We start from the raw sequence: 19,472 nt of genomic DNA on the forward strand, positions 1-19,472 counted from the left end.
TGGTAGAGTTACAGTTGACTTATCTTGATAGGCTAAACAAGGTTAAGTTCCGCCTACGGGCCGCATAACCCTATCCTGAGGGGTTAAATCATGACATATAGTTTTTCAGGATAAATATCACAGTTATGTGTATATATATATATATATATATATATATATATACAAATTTACAGAATATTAGCAGATATATTATGATAATAAAAGTATGAAAAAGTAGAAAACTTAGATATTACAGTTGTATTTTAAACTATAATAGATGCAAGTTGTATTGTATATTGTTTTACCAATTTTTACAATTTCAGATATTTATCAGTATAGTATTTGTGGAACTCAGTCGCCATATACTAGAAATAGCATATTTCCTCTTACTGAGCGTTGGCTCATCCCAATAATTTAACATTTTTCAAGTAATCCAGGTAAACGAGCAAATTAGGCTCGCCGATAGAGGGATTGTTGCACTGCCCTGCTTGTGGGGTAAATGTTTTCAGGGAGATGTGTTTTTGGATAGTTTTCAAGGTTTTTGGTGGATATTTATTGGGAGATGTGTTTTGTGTATGTATATTTTGTGGAATTATTTAATTCTGGTATTGTAAATATGGATGTACATTTTTTTGTTTTCCCTCGCGTAGCTGTGCAAATTGAATAGAGTTTTCTCAGTGCTCATTTAGGGCTTGAGATGTTATAGTAGATAATTCAAGGGTATAAGAGTAAAATAAAGTACATAGTAAAGTGTATTCATTTGGAAAAAAAAAAATGGTATAGATTTTCGGATCATTATATGTTGAAAATTAAACTTGACTAGAGATGGCTGGCAGCCCACCTTTGTTGAATTTGGGTAGGAGTCGACAACAATCTTAACAAAATCTTACCAACTTAAGCCACCATTGTTGATTATATTGTTCTAATCTTACTATAAATAAATGTGTATGTGTGTAATGTAATAAGTGGTGTAGAGAGGGTGAATAACTAATAAGAGATTTTGTATTGAGATTTTCTTCTACAATTTATTTTCAGTTTATTATTAAAATTAATTACTTTATTCACTGAATTTCAATCGCAACAACCAGTGAGTAAGTCACTTCCACCCATCACATTTATGCTAAGTTAGCCTTTTTCTTACCACTTGTATGGCTTGGAAGAATTAATTTATGACATGATCACAGGGACAAAAATTAACTTTACACCAAAGAATTTTTTTATTGACATTTGAGATTGTGAAGAGGGCAACTCCTAAATCTGGAAAAAAATAAAAATAAAAAAATAAAAAAAAAATAAAAAAAAAAAAAAGAGAAAAAGAAGAGAAACCAAGTCTGAGGGAATTTTGAATATTACATGGATCACTGTCCACAAGGAAATCCAACAGATCAAGAGTTAGGAAGGTGGAGTAGATGAAAAATCAATCGATAAGCTCGCTTCAATTTAACAATATAATCAATTACAGTTTCACAATTCCTTCCTTCCTTCTTACTTGATCTGGACCCAAATCCCAGGGCTCGGTACACCGCGGTAGACCACGAACATGAGGTAGTACCCCGGCGGCGCCACCTTCCCTGAGGGCGGCGCCTCTACAACGGCATTGTACCCGTCTATCTCCTGAAACAAATCGAACATGCCTAGCTGCACCAACCTCTGGTTCTGTGAAAACCCGTGTGTCGTGAACGGCGGCGAGTACATCGTCACCTTCACGTCCTCCTTGTCTACTCCGAACTCAATTAACTTAAACGGCACCCTAAACCTTTGCCCGTACGAAACCTTCTTCTCCGCGTTCTCCTCGTCGATCTCCGGCCGGTGCACCCCCAGAGCCGGGTCCAAGTACGGCGGCGAGAACTTCTCCACCCTCAGCTCCGTCGGATACTCCACGCCGGTGTAGGAGTACCTCGAGTTGGTGTTGCTCCCGGCCACCAGAATCTTGCCGTCAGGAAGCACCGCCGACGACGAGTGGTACATTCTCGGAATTGTAGACGGCTTCAGAACCCTAAACCTGTCGATGCCCTGCTTCGCCGGGCGGTAAAGCACCGGAGCAAAGTTGGGCTCCTCGGCGAGATTCCAGCCGGAGACGCCGTCTTGGGCGCCGTTGATGAGGAGGACGTCGCCAGTGGGGAGGAGGAGCATATCGCCCATGACTCTCCGTGTGGGCATCTCCTCCATTGCCCACGTGGGGTCTTTGGCGGTGATCTCCATTCTGCCGCAGGTCTGGAGCGCCGGCAGGAAGACTTTGTTCTTTTCTGCGTAGAAGTTGGCGTCGTTGCGGGCGCCACCGCAGATGAGTACCTCTTCGGTGATGTCGTCGGAGCCGGGGGAGAGCTTGATGGGTAGGAGGGCCGCCTGGCCGGAGGCTGGGTAGTTGCGGGAACCGCCGGGCATGACGGGGAACTCGCGGAGGATCTTGTTTTTGTGTGGATCGAGGAGGATGGAGCGGTTGTTGGCAAACATGAAGAGGTTGCCGTCGGGGGCGAGGAAGACGAAGGGGTACAGGTTGTTTTCGAATACGTCGCTGGTTTCTTGAAGGAAGGGGAGTTTTATGTTCTTGGTGTTGCGTTTGCCTTCCGCCGGCAAGAACTCGTAGCTGAACATTCGCCGCCCGCCGACCACCACGAAGCTGCCGTCCTCCAGCATTTGCTGGGTCGCGTACCTGAACGTGATCGATTCGTTAGATCAATTGACATGCATGCATGCGTGGAGTAATCATATTATAATTAACCCGACGTACTTTTCTTAAACTTAACATTTTAAGATGAATTTGTCATGAAAAGTACGTTTCAAATATTTAGACAAAATAATGGGTCATGTTTTTCATCATGAAAAATGTCATCAAATTTAATGTAAATTTTTTTTTTTTGAAAATATATATAAGGATACCGTACTTAATGTTGATAATATAATTATTTTATGAAGGTAAAAGATATGATAAATGAGCCTCACTTTTCAGACATTTAATTAATATTAATAAATATATAATTTGTGGTTATATAATTTAAGTGGACAGCGGAGAGACAGTTTTCAATATAATTTTTCATTTTTTAGGAAATTTATTCCCTTTCTATTATTAATTGTTATAAATATGACTCTCAAATTAAGGCATCTACATATAGAAATAAAATAATACCATCTTTGGCCTGTAAGTGCAACGGTATTTTCTCTCCAGTTGCAGTCATCGCAAGTCCGGAGGAACCTCATGGCCCGACCACCGTCGTTCCACCCGCCGGTCTGCACCAATGTCCCGTCCGTCATAAGCCCTCCCGAAGAACACCACGTGTCCGTCTTCAGGTCCTGCATTATGCAATATGTTATCAACAGACCCAAACCCAACAGGGAAAAAATAAAAAAAAACCACGTACTTACGTCCTTTTGCGTGCATGCATGCATTGCATGGTGCAGATTTTAATCAATAGAAGAAATTAATTAGAGAGAATAGGTAACCGGAAACTAACCAAGATGGGACGAACTTCGCCGGAATCAAGGTCGTATTCGACGGAATGAGCCCAGCAGTCGACTTCCTTTTTCTTGCTCTCGGGGATGGGACGGCAGCGGCCCTTAGGCAGCGCCACCTTGGACGGCCCGAAGATGGTGGAGTCGAACATCACCGCCCTGTTGGTGTTGGGGAGCAACACCAGGTGCATGGCAGAGACCCCGGCGTTGTCCGTCGCCAGCTCCCATTCTCCGATGGACAGGGTCTCGAACTCATTCCCGTCGCCGGGGACCGCACCTTGCTGGCTGCCGTTGCCAAATATGCCGCCGATCCCGTCGCCGAACCTTCCGCCAAAGATTGGGGCGAAGGGGTTGAAGAAGCCAAAGGAAGGAGCAAACAGCAAGGGCAGAAGGCAAATGGCTCGAAGCAAGACGCCCATTAAACTTCCTATTCTAATTCAATTGGCTTCTGCGCCTTCTTTGTTGTTTTCTATTTTTCTTCTTCTTCTCTGTGCTTTCTTCTTGCTTCAAAATGTCCCCATGCACGGGCCACTGTTCTTTATATCCATTGCACGGCGCTAGCTGGCCAAAAATAGCGGTTGTTGGGGCTTGTTTGGAGGAGAAAAAAGAGGTTGGGATTTTCTATTTTTGGTATGAACAAATGAGGGGATTTGGTGTATGGTATATTCAGAAGAAACAAACAATGCGTATGTGCATTCAATTTTGTGCCTCAAAAAACTGAACATTTTCTTTTTCTGGGTGTTCATGTGCTAGCCAGCTTCCCAAGTAATGAGGGGAAACTTCCCACAACTTTCTTTTTCTTCTATATATGGCTTATTATTTGTTACCACCCTCCACAACTAGGTCTCTACGCGGAATGACTTTGGTAGACAGGTGGTCATGACCTAAAAGCAGAGTTGTACAAGTATTTGATTGTTTTAATCGAAAAATATTACTTGCTGATATTTTTGTCATTAATGTTGTATAATTTTAAAATATTCTTCAAGAAATAACGTCTAATTCAAATTAAGTTCAACTTACCAAAAGTGTTGTACGCTTCTACTTTCTAACTTTTTTCAATGTATAAATATTACATTTACCTATTAAATATCACACTTTTTTTTTACCACTGCTTTAAATAATTGTAGCATAGAATAGTAGAATACCCACAAAGTAATAGGTAAATAAAAGAGTGATATCTAGAAGGTAAGTGTAATATTTTTGTTCCCCAATTTATTTGAGAAAATATTCAAATACAATACCTAATTTAATATTACTATAAATAACATTGTAACTAGGTCCTTGTATTAAATTTGATATTTATTGATTTGATTGTATAAAAATTAAAGCTTGATTGGTGGTAGGAATTTTCAGCAATCATAGATGAGGAATTAAAAATTAAATAAACCAATTTAAAATATTAAAAAAAAATGTAATTAATCTATATAATATGTCATCCCATACATGATTTTAATAGACACATCTTCTTTTTTGGAAAAGACCAAGAAATATATGCGTCTTAATTTGTTCAGGTCATTATATTAATTGAATTAATTTATTCAATATATTGCGTAGAACAAGTGATCGGTGATGCCAAAGTTTTAAATTTAAATTCAAAACTATCAAAATTAGAGAGAGCCTCATGCTGGATGAAGACTTTAAATTATTTGACAATAAATTATCTGCTCAATCCTTCAATATACTCAGGTGGTAATGACCTAAAAGGTCCTTATATTTAATTTTATTATTATTGATGTAATTGTATAAAAAACCTTTCATTGGTGGTAATAATTTTCATCAATTGTAACTGCATAAGGATGCATGTGATCATAGATAATAATGAAAAATAAATTAACTAATTTAAGATAGTTTTCAAATAAAATGTGCAATTTACCTATGTATATGTAATTCCACAAATTTCGCCCAATCGGTGGCACACTATGTGACCTATGTTATAACTATCCATACCATCTAAATCGTCATTCTCTTATCTTATCTTCTATAGGAGTTGTACCTATCTTTCCTTGAATTGTTCATTCCCTAGGGTAATAATTTTCCTGTTTTGGTGGAGTCGTTAAGTAAATGTTGCCCTATGCTAAATTCTCAATCGCAACCAACAAGGTTTTATCCCTTCGTATCTCTGCACAATGGTTCACCTATTATGGTGGGGCCACCATGATTGTGTTGAAGATTAAACTTGATGGTGGTAGCTCCACCAACCCCAGCCCACTGTTGTTGAATCTACAGTGGAGAGTAGGCAGCCAACCTCACCAACTTTAGCCATCTTTATTGATTTTGTAATGCCTCAACCCACCATGTGGGCCCGGGGTGCTACTTTAGTGACGTCTGTATACCTGATACCATAGTCATTATAACATTGTAGCGGAAATAAATAAAATAGTCTCCATAATCCATTGCCAGAGTTCTATGATACTAACATACATCAGAGTCTCCCAATGCTCATAATACAATCGAAAGGACAATACTAAAACTAACTCAGTCCATACACCCATATTACATACTCAGGGGCTTCAAAACCAACTTAAATACAGTAGAGTTCTTACTGACACTTACAAAAATCTAACTAGCTATCAACCTGCCCCGGAGTTCACTAACCTCAACCTTGAAATCATCCTGAAAAAATAATTTGTATGTTGGGGTGAAACACATCTTAGTAAGGCATATTAAGTTAACATCAGTGTGTGGTCATCATGCATTAGGTATTTATAGAAAACATCCATCCTTAATTTAATTGAAAATAGCATTTATACATTATACTCACTTTATACTGCTGAAAATATTCATCTCGATTCCATGGTATAAACAGTTCAGTAAATAACTAGTATCATTTACATAAATCTACAGATATACATAAAAGACACTCCCTGAGACTAAACACCATTTTCTTCCCCTATTGTATGGGTTGTGCGGCCCGAAGGCTAGACTAAGCCTGGGGTGATCAACGCAGACAAAGTCAAATCATACATCTGCATCTAACTTTGACTATGCAAGCATCCGCAACTCCCTTGCGGGATTCCAATTGCCCTATACCACATCCTGAAAGTCTGAACTTCCAGGGAAGGTACACCCTCTACTGAGGCTAATCGGCTAAGACCACCCTACACTTTCATTTGGAACAGTGTGGGCGCACATGGCCAAATATTTAATCTCTAGCAACAGTACCTCTATATGAAATCTCAGCCCTCGCGGTCATCATATAAAACTCGGCTTATAGCCGCTATATCAAATCCCGGACTTTGCGGCCATCATATAAAACTCCTTGGGTTTTCACAAGCAGTCATAGTATTTTACAAACATTTTCAGTATTTCATAAACAATTTCATAAACTTGGTTATACAATAACCCTGAAATATTATCCATCTACCACACGCTTTTAGTATATAGTATATCCCATTTATAACGTCAAACCAAACTTTCCACCGTTCTTTTTTATTCAAAATATCATATCATATATCCTAGGTTTGAAAAGTCCATTTTGAATGATTGGTTTTTGAAATAACATTTAAAAACCATATATATACATATATAGCATTTTAATCGGTTCAATTTTAGTAAAATTCTGAGTTAACTTAATCCCTTTATCTGACTTACTGAAAAGCCTTCTGGAACCCTAAATCCATGCCCTGAGGCGTTCAAAGCTCAAAACCCTAAATCCTTGCCCCACCTGTGGGGTTTGGGGGCGTTACAAAGTGGTATCAGAGCTTTAGGTTATAGATTCTGCAAACTTTAAGGGGATTAATACTAGAGTATAGGTTTGAGTTAGATAAGGATAGGAATAGGTAGATTAAGGTATTAATGGGAAATTTGAGTTTTATTTTGTAGCCTAGAGGTAGAAATCCCTAAACGGACTTCTGTGATTTTTTGAATTAGTCGACGGTTTCAGAAAACCACGGTAAATCTATCGACAGTGATTTTTCCAAATAGAGAGACTGAAACTTGGAATTAGAACTTGAAGGTTAAGATGATTACGGATAATTGGGTGTTGGATGTTCAATTGAGGATTTGAATATTAATTTGGTTTCTTGTTTTATGACTATGTCAGTTATGTTAAGATGTAGAAATTTTAAACTTATCTTTGTTATATATTCAAGATGGATTCTAGAGGTAAAGGCATGGATGATAGAAGAGGAAACAAGTTGGGGGCTTCCAGCGGAGATGAGATTGAAACCTCCCGATTGTTGCGAGGTATAGCTTGTTAAGTCAAGGAAGAGATGAGACGAGATCTCGAGGGATCGAGCTACCCACCAGTGAACCACGACTGTTCGATTGATCAATTCACCCACATGAAACCCTCTACTTTTGTGGGTAGCACTGACCCAATCATGGCTGAGACTTGGATGCAAGAGATGGAGAAGATATGGGTAGTGCTGAATTGCACTAAGGAGCAGAAGGTTCTTTTCGCCACCTTTAAGTTGACCGGAGAAGCTGAACGGTGGTGGCAAGTAGTGAAGCTGTTGGAAGAGCAGCGAGCAGTACCTATAGTGATGACCTGGGGTCATTTCAAGCAGGTCTTCAACAACCGATATTTCCCCACCACCACCAGGAATGCGAAAGCAGAGGAATTTTTCAACTTGACTCAGGGGCGCTTCACAGTTTAACAGTATGCAGCTAGATTCTTGGAACTTTCTTGCTTTGCACCTTTCATTGTCCCAGATGAATATTAAAAGGTGAGATGTTTTGAAAGGGGTCTAAATTAAAGGATTCATGAGCATATGACATATTTACAGATATAGGACTTCATAGAATTGGTGAATAAAGCCATTGTTGCAAAGTTGAGTCTGTAGAGAGGTGTAGAGGCATTAGAATGGAGGAAGAGACCCATGTCTCCCAACCCTGACTCACTCGAAAAATGAGCAACTCGGAAGCTATCCCAAGTATAGGAGTTACGTCGTGTAATATTAAGCCCAAGGGTTAGATCGTCTCTTCAAGGAATACGTATTAATCTCTAATTTTACGTTCGTCCAATCGAAAACAAAAATGCACTGAACTTGGTTCAGATTCGGGGTTTTTCAAGATTGTTGGGATTTCTTTCAATAAATTAGACAAACACATGAATTAAAACCCTAGACCTAGCTTGCATTAAAGTAAACAATAAAAATAGAAACTCTAATCTACCTAAGGGACATCAAACACGCACTAATTAAAAATGTCAACTTTGAAGCCAGAGTTAAAACATGCAGACAAGGAAAACCTAAAGATGAACTTTTTACTCAAGAACCAACCCTTTTTTACGCAAACAATAATTAGAACAGAAGTTAAAACTCTAACAGCTAAACAATAATGGAAAGACAAAAAAAAAACAGACTTAAAAAAATTAATCTTAAACTAAATAAAATTCAACGAAATTTTAAATCTTCAGGAAAACAACTAATTTAATTTCCAAGAAAGTTATTTTTTTCTTTTCTTTTTTTATTTTTTTTTTGAAGAAACCGAATTATACCTTAATCAATGATAAAAAAAAAACTTCAAGCAAACAAGACAAACAAGAAAATAAAAATAAAAATAAATCTATTACTAATATCACTTTGAGAAGAGAAGAAAATAAAGAGAATTAACTATGAATCATCCAACAAAGTTTGAAACCTCAAAACATAAATAGAAGTTCTACTGAAAATTAACAATGACTAATTAAAGGTAAGAGTAATTAAAGAGAAAAGGAAAGAAGAAAGAGAGAGAGAGAGGGCTGCTTTGTTCTGGCTCGGGTTATGATGTAGGGAAGATGGTGGTGCATGGTGGCTGTGACTCTCGGCGGTTGTGCTAGTCTTGGAATCGGAGGAGGGGTGGCCGAGGGGCTGCTATTGCTGAAGTGGCCGAGGGGCTGCTGCGGGTTGTGCAGGGGGCTGGAGATTGTAGAGGTTGCTCTACTGTGTAGCTGCTGGAGAAAAGACCTGGGTTGCTGGTGTAGCAGTTTCGTGGAGCAGGGACTCAGGTGGAGTTGCTGGCCGAGGACTACTGCAGGTTGTGCTGCGGTGGAGACTGGTATGTGCAGCTGGAGTGGAGCTTGCAGCAGAGGAGGTTGCTCCGGTGGCCGGCAGAGTGCTAGAGAGAAGGAGAACAGAGGAATACAGGGGTAGGAGAAGAGGAAACGAGAAGGAGAAAGATAGAGAGTGAGTTGAGAAGAGAGACAAGATGGAAAAAGATTAAAGAAGAAGAAGAAGAAGAGGAAGAAAAAGAAGAAGAAGAGAAGGAGAATGAGAGCAAAAGGGATGCAGCAGCTGTGCGAGGAAGAAGCTTATAAAGAAAAAAAATTGAACCCTACCCGGTTTAGCCAACCCGACCCAGCTTGCATGGCCGGGTCACATCACATGACCTCATATATATTTTTTATTTATTTTTTTTTTCATTCTCTGATCATCGCCAAATTTGACCCTTTTGGAGCCTGTTTCTTGTAAAACTTGAAACACGGAAATTGTAGATAATCCTTTCCACTTTCTCCAGAAATTTGAATCGTCTTGATCGAAGTTTGGATGGAAAAGTTATGCATGAAATACGAACTAGTGTTGGTTTTGGTTTCTGGGACTTTTCCTGCGATAAAAAAAATTATCAAAAATTCGTAAATTGCACAATAGAACTCAAGAATGATAATTTTGGCACTTTATTAAAATATTAGACAAATTTGGACATTTAATTAAAAATATAAGTCGTAAAGACCGGATTAAAGTGCCCAATTACGCAGTTTTGATGCGTAATCAAACCCCCATGCAAATGTTAGACTAGGGTCATGGAGGGGAGACAAAGATACTGTAGATTAGAGATCAGAAAGGAATAATCGAGGACGACAGGGCGATTCATCACACCCTCACTGTTCTAGGTGCAATCAAAGGCATTGAGGAGAATGCCGGGGTAGGGATGTCGTGTGCTATAGGTGCGGCAGATATGGCCATATAGCCCAGAAGTGTTAGGGCCTGCCGAACAATGCACCCGCTCCATATCAAAATCGGAGGAGCAACCTGGTATCTCGCAGCGGTGGTGGCCTGACGTGTGTCTACACGCTTACCCCGACTAAGGGGGACATTGCTAGAGGCGCATGTAATGTGTTTATGTTGAGATAAGTTAACAGTTTTACTTAACTCTGGGTGATGCAATTACTTACGTGTTGGAATAAATTGAAATGTGTGAAAGGTGTAATAGAATATATGTTGAATAACAAATTTCGAGGATGAAATTTTGTATGGGGGGAAGAATGTAATAACTTGAACTAAGAAAGATAAAACAAAATTAATAAAAGGAAAATAGGGAAAATAAAAGAAAAGGAAAAGAAGTTTAAAAAGGGCATCAAGCAGGGACTCATCGACGAATTTGTTCTCCTCATTGACGAACGTCCTTCTGGGTTTTATCGACGAGTACATGTGTCTCATTGACGAGGAATTACGGAGAGCAAAAAAATTCAGATTTTTAAATACTTTGTCGACAAACATGATGACCTCATCGATGAATGTTCTTCTTGGCTTCATCAATGAAGGCCAAGTTATAAAGTGACCCTAGATCATTTCTTCCACGACTACTCTCGTCCTCTCTCTCTAGGGTTCGGCCCTACCATATATTTTCTTCGAATCACGCCTAGATTTAGCATGATTCAACAATCGAAAACCACCCCAAGGTTCCTAGGGAGTTTCTTTTCAAGGTAGCCGGAGTAGAAACTTAACTTGACATACTTGAGGCACCATCTCAAAATTAGGGTAAGTGAGATATTTTAGGGTTTATGTGTGTATTTGGAGTATGCTAGCCTAGGAAAGGTAGTAAATGATTTTTATACTGGGTTTGAGTTGATTTTATTGGAGATAATGTAATTTCAGGGTTTGGAGTTTTGAACGCCTCGAGCGTAGTTAAAATTTTAGTAGACTTTTCAGGAATTAGGTAAGAGGAATACAATATAACCGCTTTTTATTAATTTTAAATTGGTTAAATTTGAGCATACATTTCTATATACTTATGTAAAATTTTTTGAACAGTTTAGGCATTTGGATCAAAAATGATTTTGATTGTATATCATATTTGGGAAAAACCGTGTGGCATGAAAATAACTTTCATAATTAAATGGTTACGAGTACTACTTGATTACGATTATTGTTCGCTTGTGGTTACTATTTGGATTGCAAATTATGATTTGTTGTGATGCCGTTTGGATGAATAAATAATGTGAACTTGAATGCATTGACGTGTTTACATGAATTGGATGTGTATTGTTCTATGGTTCATGTAAATTGTAATATAGCATTGGCGGTGGTATGAGGAGGTCATTATATCATACCTGATATAAATCGCCATATAATGTTAGCAGTGGTATGAGGTGGTCATTATATGGGCATTTAAATTAAGGGGGTAAAACATTGGTAGTGGAATGAGGAGTTTGTTTTACCGATTTGCTATGAACGAGGCTGTGTGTGTGGATTTGTAACCTGTGTGGTTGGGAAGCTTGTGTAGTAACCTGTGTGGTTGTGAGTCCTGTGTGGACGGTATTCCTATGTGGATGTGAGTCCTGTGTGGACTGTATTTCTTGTGTAAATATGGACCCTATGCAGGTGCGAATGAAGCGTGTGCGTATCCTATGTGGATGGGTTGTGATATGCGTGTATACGTGGATCTTTGTGAAATGATTAGCATTGGATGTGTGTAAATTTAATTGCATGAATAATTATGACAAAGTAACACTCTTCCCCAGACCTGTCACGTGGGGCTCGTAGTGTTATGAGACCAATCATATGTCTCTGATACCATTCTCATAGCAAAACTAATTAAATAACCTCAAACAAACTACCAAAGTACTATATTTACATATGCAAACCCATAAAAGGTACATCCAAATTCCATATTACATAACAAGGTCAAAATACTAAACATAAAACTATACACATATCCGTTCTAGTATCCACTCACAAAAACTACCCCGCCCTGGAGCTTTCTAAGATCGATCACCTGGAGGACCTGAAAATATTAAATATTCATCAGGGTGAGACACCTCTTAGTAAGGAAGAAATAAGTTACAACAGTGTGTGGTTGAAGTGTTTAATATAACTTCCATAAGTTTGGCTATTATAGCAACGAGTGTTGGGGGAGACAACAAGAAAAGGTTAGGGAGGATGGTAATCTTGCCAAAACTGAAGATGTAGCCCAAGAGTTGTTGATGCTAATGGCGCACAACTTAACCTAGGACCAAAGTGTTTAGTACCTCGACTCTAGAGCCAACAACCATATGACTAGTAGAAAGAACTTATTTCATTGAACTTGATGATAAAGTTTAGGGAGAGTCTTTTTTGGCGATTTCTTTAAAGTATTAGTCTGAGAGAGAGGAGATGCTCTGATCAAGAGGAAGGATGGAGATCACACTTTTATCTCCAACGTCTATTATGTGCTAGACATGAAGACCAACATCTTAAGTCGCGGAAAGCTTGTGGAGAAAGGCTACTGAATTAGCCTTAGAGATAAGCAGATGGTGATATCAGACGTTTGAGATAAGCTCGTCTCTTGAGTCACTATGGAAAAGAATCAGATGTTCTATATCGCCATATATTATGACACGCCAAGATGCCTAAGTGCCATCATAAACAACAAAGATTGGTTGTGGCATATGAGATTTGTGAACGGCTTACCCAACATCTAGCATCCGAATGAGATATATGAAAGTTTTGTTCTGAGCAAGCAACACAGAAACAACTTTGGAAAGTAAGCTGATTCGAGATCTACCATGTTGTTCCAGCTAGTACACAAAAATGTGTATGGTCCATTGAACCTGATTTCAAATGGATAGATCCGATACTTCCTCACCTTCACTGACGATTACAAAATGAAGACTTGGGTCTACTTCCTAAAAAGGAAATCAAAAGTGTTTGACAAATTCAATGGATGAAGAAATTCAATTCATAGAGAAGAACAAGACTTGGGAGCTGACAAATCTACCGAAGGGCTGTAAGACTATTGGTGTGAAATGGGTCTACAAGACCAAGAAGAATGCTCAAGGAGAAGTCTAGAGATACAAAGCAAGACTTATTGCCAAGGGCTATAGGTATAAAGAAGGGATTGATTATGGAGAAATCTTTGTCTCGGTTGCCAAGCTTGATTGATTATGGAGAAATCTTTGTCTCGGTTGCCAAGCTTGAGACTATCATATTACTAATTTCACTCTTTGCACAAAATGGATGGAAGATTTACTAGTTGGACGTGAAATCAACATTTCTGAATGGATTTCTAAAAGAAGAGATCTATATCTATCAGCCACTTGGATATGTGAAGGAGGGCAAAGAAGATAGAGTGAACAAACTGAAGAAAGCACTTTATGGCTTGAAGCAGGCACCTCGTGCGTAAAATATGACGATTGATGACTATTTCAAGAAGAATCCGGTCTTCCATGAAAGAAGCAAACATATTAATACTCAGTATTATTTTATCATGGAGCATGTCAAGAAGAAAGAAGTGGAACTAATGTCCTGCAAAACATATGATCAGAATGCTATTATTTTCACGAAACCACTCAGGCATGATATTTGTGTAGGACTGAAGACAATGCTCAGAATGACAATGCCTGGAGAGTCAAGTTTAAGGGGGGGATGTTGAAGATTAAACTTGATAGTGACAGCAAAACTTGACGGTGGCAGCTCCCCCAACCCCAGCCCACTGTTGTTAATTTTGTAGTGGAGAGTAGGCAGCCAACCTCACCAACTCCAGCCACCTTTATTGATTTTAATTTCCACCAACCATCCCATTATTTGCTATATATAATGTATGTGTGTGTGTAAGATATGTGGTGTAGAGAGGGAGAGTACTAGTGAGTGAAGAATATTGTATATTGAGAGTTTGTTGTAATTTCCAAATTTTCTTGAAATCAATTGAGTGTGTGTGTGTGTTTGTGTTCAATCATTGAGTTTCCTAACTGAGTTCAATCACAACTAGTGATTGAGTGAGTCCTCTCCACCCATCAAATTGTGGTCTTTGATATCACCAACTGCAGCCATTGTGTCATCAACAACTATAGCAGCTCCCTTTTCAATAACTAGCCTCTATACCACTCTAGGGGTGGTAAAATGGGTTAATGGGCCAGTTCGAGTGGGTCATAAACGGGTAAGGGTTAAATGGGTTTAGGTTCTAGTTGACCATTTTATTAATGGGTGACTAATAGTTAAACCCATACCCGCCCATTTAATAAACGAGTCATAAACGAATCACTCGTATAAAAATATAATTTATTTATTTTAAAATTTTTTAAACATTCCATATAAAATGAAGCTTTCGAGATAATGGCTGATTGGTGAGAACTGGTAACTGGTTCACTGGTTTAGGGTTTTCACTTTTCTGGGTGTAGAACTGTCCATTTCTATTGTTGAAAGCCGAACAAGATTTGAGGGAAATAGGGAGTGAGGGTTACCCATCAGCCATCTGCGAGTGATGAGTCTGTGTACTGGGTTATTGGGTAGTAGGGACCGTTCAGTTCACTTCACATCTTCACCTTATGAGTTCTTACCTTCATTGGCAGTTTGGACTCTGGATCTAGTAGGGATTTCTCATTCATGGGTAGTGGCCGTGGGTGGCTGGGTGCCGAGTGCTGAGTGCGAGAGAGTCGAGACTACATGTGGCCATCTTTGGCTCTGCGAGTGGAGTTGTGGTCCTGTGGAGTGAGTCGAATGACGCCGTTTGCGACGTTGGCACTTTGTGAGTGGAGCTGTGGTTTTGTGGAGTGAGTCGAGTGACAAGTCTGCTATCTGTGACTCTGCGTATTGGGTAATTTGGTTATTGGTAGCAAGGTTAGGTGAGGCAGTGAGGCATGAGGAGTGAGGTCTGAGGCGAGGGACTAAGGGACTACTGATTTAGGGAGAGGGAGGGTAGGGTTTGGATTTATTATATATATATATATACATGGGTCACTAGGCGGGTGCCCAACTTGAACCTGTCCAACCCCATTATTAAACGAGTTGGGTTCGGGTTGACTGGTTTATAAATGGGTCATTTTGTATAAAACCCAAACTCGGTTTAAACGGGTAGGTCATGGGTCATCCATTGGGTTTCGTCCCTTTTTGCCACCTCTATGCCACTCCCTTGCCACTTTTACCAAAATCACCCTTGCCAACTACCAACACTTCTAGGAGATCAACCTCGAAAAAAATTGTGAGGTGTTTGGTATTATTGTCAAAAATAGATAAATAAAAATTAAAAATCAGTAGTCTATTTGGTCAATATTTATAAAATTAATATAAATTTAAAAATTAATTAAAAAATGCTCATTTTCATCTTTAAATCAAATAAAATTATAACAATATGATTAAAATAATAAAATTAAAAATTACTGTAATAAAAATAAAATTTATTATAAATATTTTACTTAATTGTTCTATTTTTACATTTTACTTTACAATAAAAAATTTATTGGATATGATAATTGAAAAATAGTGAAAGTATTTTGTAAATGACTTATTATTATTTTTGAAATATATATATATATATATATTATTTTAATTATATTTCAATCCATTTGATCATTTAATTTTGATTTTAATTTGAAAGTGTATAAAATAAATAACTTAATTCAAAAAAAGATTTGTGGATATTTAAATTCATGTCAACAATTGAAAACCATAAAATCTATTTTTCATTTGTTTGGCAAACATTTGAAAATCGGCAATAAAAAATAGAGAAATGACAATGCAAGCAAATACTTTTTTATAAATTTTTTTTTACACTATGGAGAAATAAAAATAGAAAATACCAAAAAACTACGATACCAAGCAGACCCTGAACTTCTACCATCCAATCTTCATGTCCAAGGCTATTGAAAAATGCATAGCTATGCAAGGTGTGCGAGTAGCCAGAGGCCCATGAAGATTTCATTAGTTTGAGCAACTTTTCCTAAAATAATTTAATTAACTATGTTATTTTGATTGGTCTTTGTTAAATACAACCATATAACTCAAGACAGTAAATAATGAAGAAAGAATAACCCAAGAAATATACTGATTCCCTCACTAGATCTACATCTACTCCTTAAGTCAACTCCTTAAGCCAAGTAGGCTTTCTTTACATCAAGTTGAGACTTTGTGCAACCACACTTTACCCACTTCCGTGCAAAAGACAATAATCATTTTGTTAGATGGGTGGAAATGATCTAAAATAGGGTTGCACCAGTAATTGCATTAGGCAAATATTAATTGCTGAAATTTTTGTCATTAGTGTTTTATAGATTAAAAAAAGTTCTACAACAATATTATTAGTTAATGCGTAATTCAAAGGAAGATGTTTAACCTATATAACATATCATCCCGCGGATTTAATAAATGTATATGGGCCTTTTTTGAAAAGAGTAATTAATATGTATCTTAATATGTGTAGGTCCTTTTTTGATTGGTGGTACTAAAATTTTAGATTTAAATTCAAAACTACAAAAAAGTTAGCATTATAATTTTAAAGGTTGGAGAGAGCCCGATAATTAACTACGGGAAGATTTTAAATTATTTGATAATAAAATATATATACTACTTAATTAGTCCTTCAATATTCTTAGGTGGTAATGATCTAAAAGTAGAGTTGACCTACTGGCACCAACTTTCCTCTTACAATGAGGCAGTGAGAAAATCAAACAAAAGACTTGATTTAGTGTCATTTTTAGTGACATTGTCGGTCCTAATATTAAATTTGATGTTTATTGATTTAATTGTGTAAAAAATGCTTTTTCATTGATGGCAATTTAAACTAATAGTATGTACCTTGGGTGTTGACTTTTTTAATCCGATCTCTGTTTTGATGCTGATAAAGTACCAGTATCTTATGTATATTTAAGTATGTGAATAGGTCTAAATTTCAGCACACATAAGATCAAGGAATTTGGAAGCCAGAACAAACTCCAAGATCATATGTGTTTGGCGCATTTCATGAAGACACGAGCAAAAGATTGAAGACATTTAGTTCTTATTGTAAAATGCATTTTTTATTTTATTTTATATTTTGGGTCTGTAATATTTGTATATAATGCATGATAAGAATTAAATGCTCAAAACCATAGTTTGACCTTAGGGATTACCTTCGGCCGACCGACATCGGATTTTTGGGGGTTAACTCTTAAGAGGCCTTAAAATGACCACAGGAATCATCACCCACATAACCTAAAATGCCTTATACTTAGTCACACTAGGTTGATGAAGCACAAAGTCCAAAACAAGACTTAAATGCATATTTTTAATGGTCTTGGTCGACTAACCTAAAGCTATATAAAGGCTTCGGTCGACCGAATTGAAGTCAACACTTTGACTTTGTTCGGTCGACCATCACAAAATGAATGTGACACGGTCGACCGAATCCCCACGTGTCTGACACCTCATACACGTGGTCGACCAAATTTGTTAGTCCATTTGGCTACGGTTGACCGAATCTCGAAGGGTTCGAAAATCATTGGACCATATTTCCATTTCAAAATTGACTTGGTCAACCGAACACAATGCTACAGTCAACCGAATTTTGAAAATGGTCAATTGAAACCTCTCAGGTTGGACATTTTTATTGCTTGTAAATTAATGATTATTTTTAATTAAACATCATTAAATAATTTTCAAAATACTGTCTATGTCCCTAACGGTCATAATTTTGCCCAACTCTATATATATCCTCTCATAACTCCTGATTAGTAACTAGATTAGCCCAAAAAAAATTCTCTCAAAGTTTATACTAAAGTTTTTACTCTATTTTATTATTCTTTTGATAAATCTTACAAGAGAGCATTATTTTTGAGCATTCACTTGGACATTTATTTTTTACAAATCATTTAACTCTCTTTTCATTCTTCATTTGAAAAATCTATTTTGGAAGAGAGGTTTTATTTAGAGTTTTTTTTTTATTCAAAGCATTTACTCTTAATATTCATACCTTGAATATCATTCTTTTTTATAGTAAGCTTCTTGAATCTCCCATATATTTTATCGATAAATATTATTGGGAGAAAATTTATATTTGTTACTTTGAAAGACTTGAGCACATATATTTTGTATTGGGAAAGTCTTCTTGCATTTGTGCTCACATTGATGTACATTATTTTGTAAGATAATTAGAAAGCAAAAACCATACCTTCTTTTGAACAAGTTTTTGAAAATATTTTGGGAAGAAATCTTTTGGGGTTGAATCTTTGAAATATTCATTGTATACATTTTATTCAAAGATTTCGAAAAGTTATTTTGAGAAAAATCACCAAATATCACTTGAGCATTAACTCCTTCTAATATGTGAGGATATTTATGAGCATATTGTTGTACATTATCTGCTTAGTGTAAGAAGTATATTTGTTTGACCGAAAAATTTCATATCTGTTGTATTCCCGACGTGTGGTCGGAAGAGGGAAACTTGTCTTGTGAAAAGTTTCGGATTGGTTCAGACCCGGTTAAGAGAATTAGGTGCACCATTCAGGTAAAGTGTTGTAAACGGTGTCGCTCCACCCGTGAAGTGAGCAACTAGTGGTCCTTTTTTTGAAAAGAGTAATTAATATGTATCTTAATTTGTGTAGGCCCTTTTTTGATTGGTGGTACTAAAATTTTAAATTTAAATTTAAAACTATAAAAAAGTTAGCATTATAATTTTAAAGGTTGGAGAGAGCCCGATAATTAACTACGGGAAGATTTTAAATTATTTGACAATAAAACATATACTAATTAATTAGTCCTTCAGTATTCTTAGGTGGTAATGATCTAAAAGTAGAATTGACCTACTGTCACCAACTTTCCTCGAGGCATTGAGAAAATCAAACAAAATGCTTGATTTAGTGTCATTATTAATAACACTATCGGTCTTAATATTAAATTTGATGTTTATTGATTTAATTGTGCAAAAAAAGCTTTTTCATTGATGGCAATTGATACTAATAGTGTGTACCTTGGGTGTTGACTTTTTGAATCCGATATCTGTTTTGATGTTGACAAAACACCAGTATTTTATGGTGAACATGTCTAAATTTTAGCACACATAAGATCAAATGACTTGGAAGTTATATGAAACTCTAAGATCATATGTATCTGACGCATTCCATGAAGACACATGAGCAAGAAGATTGAAGACATTTGTTCTTATTGTAAAATACA

At 37.2% G+C, this 19,472-nt stretch overlaps 1 protein-coding gene across 1 annotated transcript; it reads right to left on the reverse strand.

Annotated features, from left to right (window-relative positions):
• Positions 1 to 1,348: 1,348 nt before the first annotated feature.
• Positions 1,349 to 3,869, reverse strand: LOC131157086 (aldehyde oxidase GLOX1). The gene is made up of 3 exons (XM_058110965.1): positions 3,432 to 3,869; positions 3,107 to 3,270; positions 1,349 to 2,632 (listed from the first exon to the last, which is right to left on the reverse strand). Exons 1-3 carry the CDS (start codon positions 3,846 to 3,848, stop codon positions 1,465 to 1,467), a joined length of 1,749 nt encoding a protein of 582 aa, XP_057966948.1. The 5' UTR covers positions 3,849 to 3,869; the 3' UTR covers positions 1,349 to 1,464.
• Positions 3,870 to 19,472: the final 15,603 nt, after the last annotated feature.

Source organism: Malania oleifera, chromosome 6 (genome assembly GCF_029873635.1).
Source record: "Malania oleifera isolate guangnan ecotype guangnan chromosome 6, ASM2987363v1, whole genome shotgun sequence".
Lineage (NCBI taxonomy): Eukaryota > Viridiplantae > Streptophyta > Magnoliopsida > Santalales > Ximeniaceae > Malania > Malania oleifera.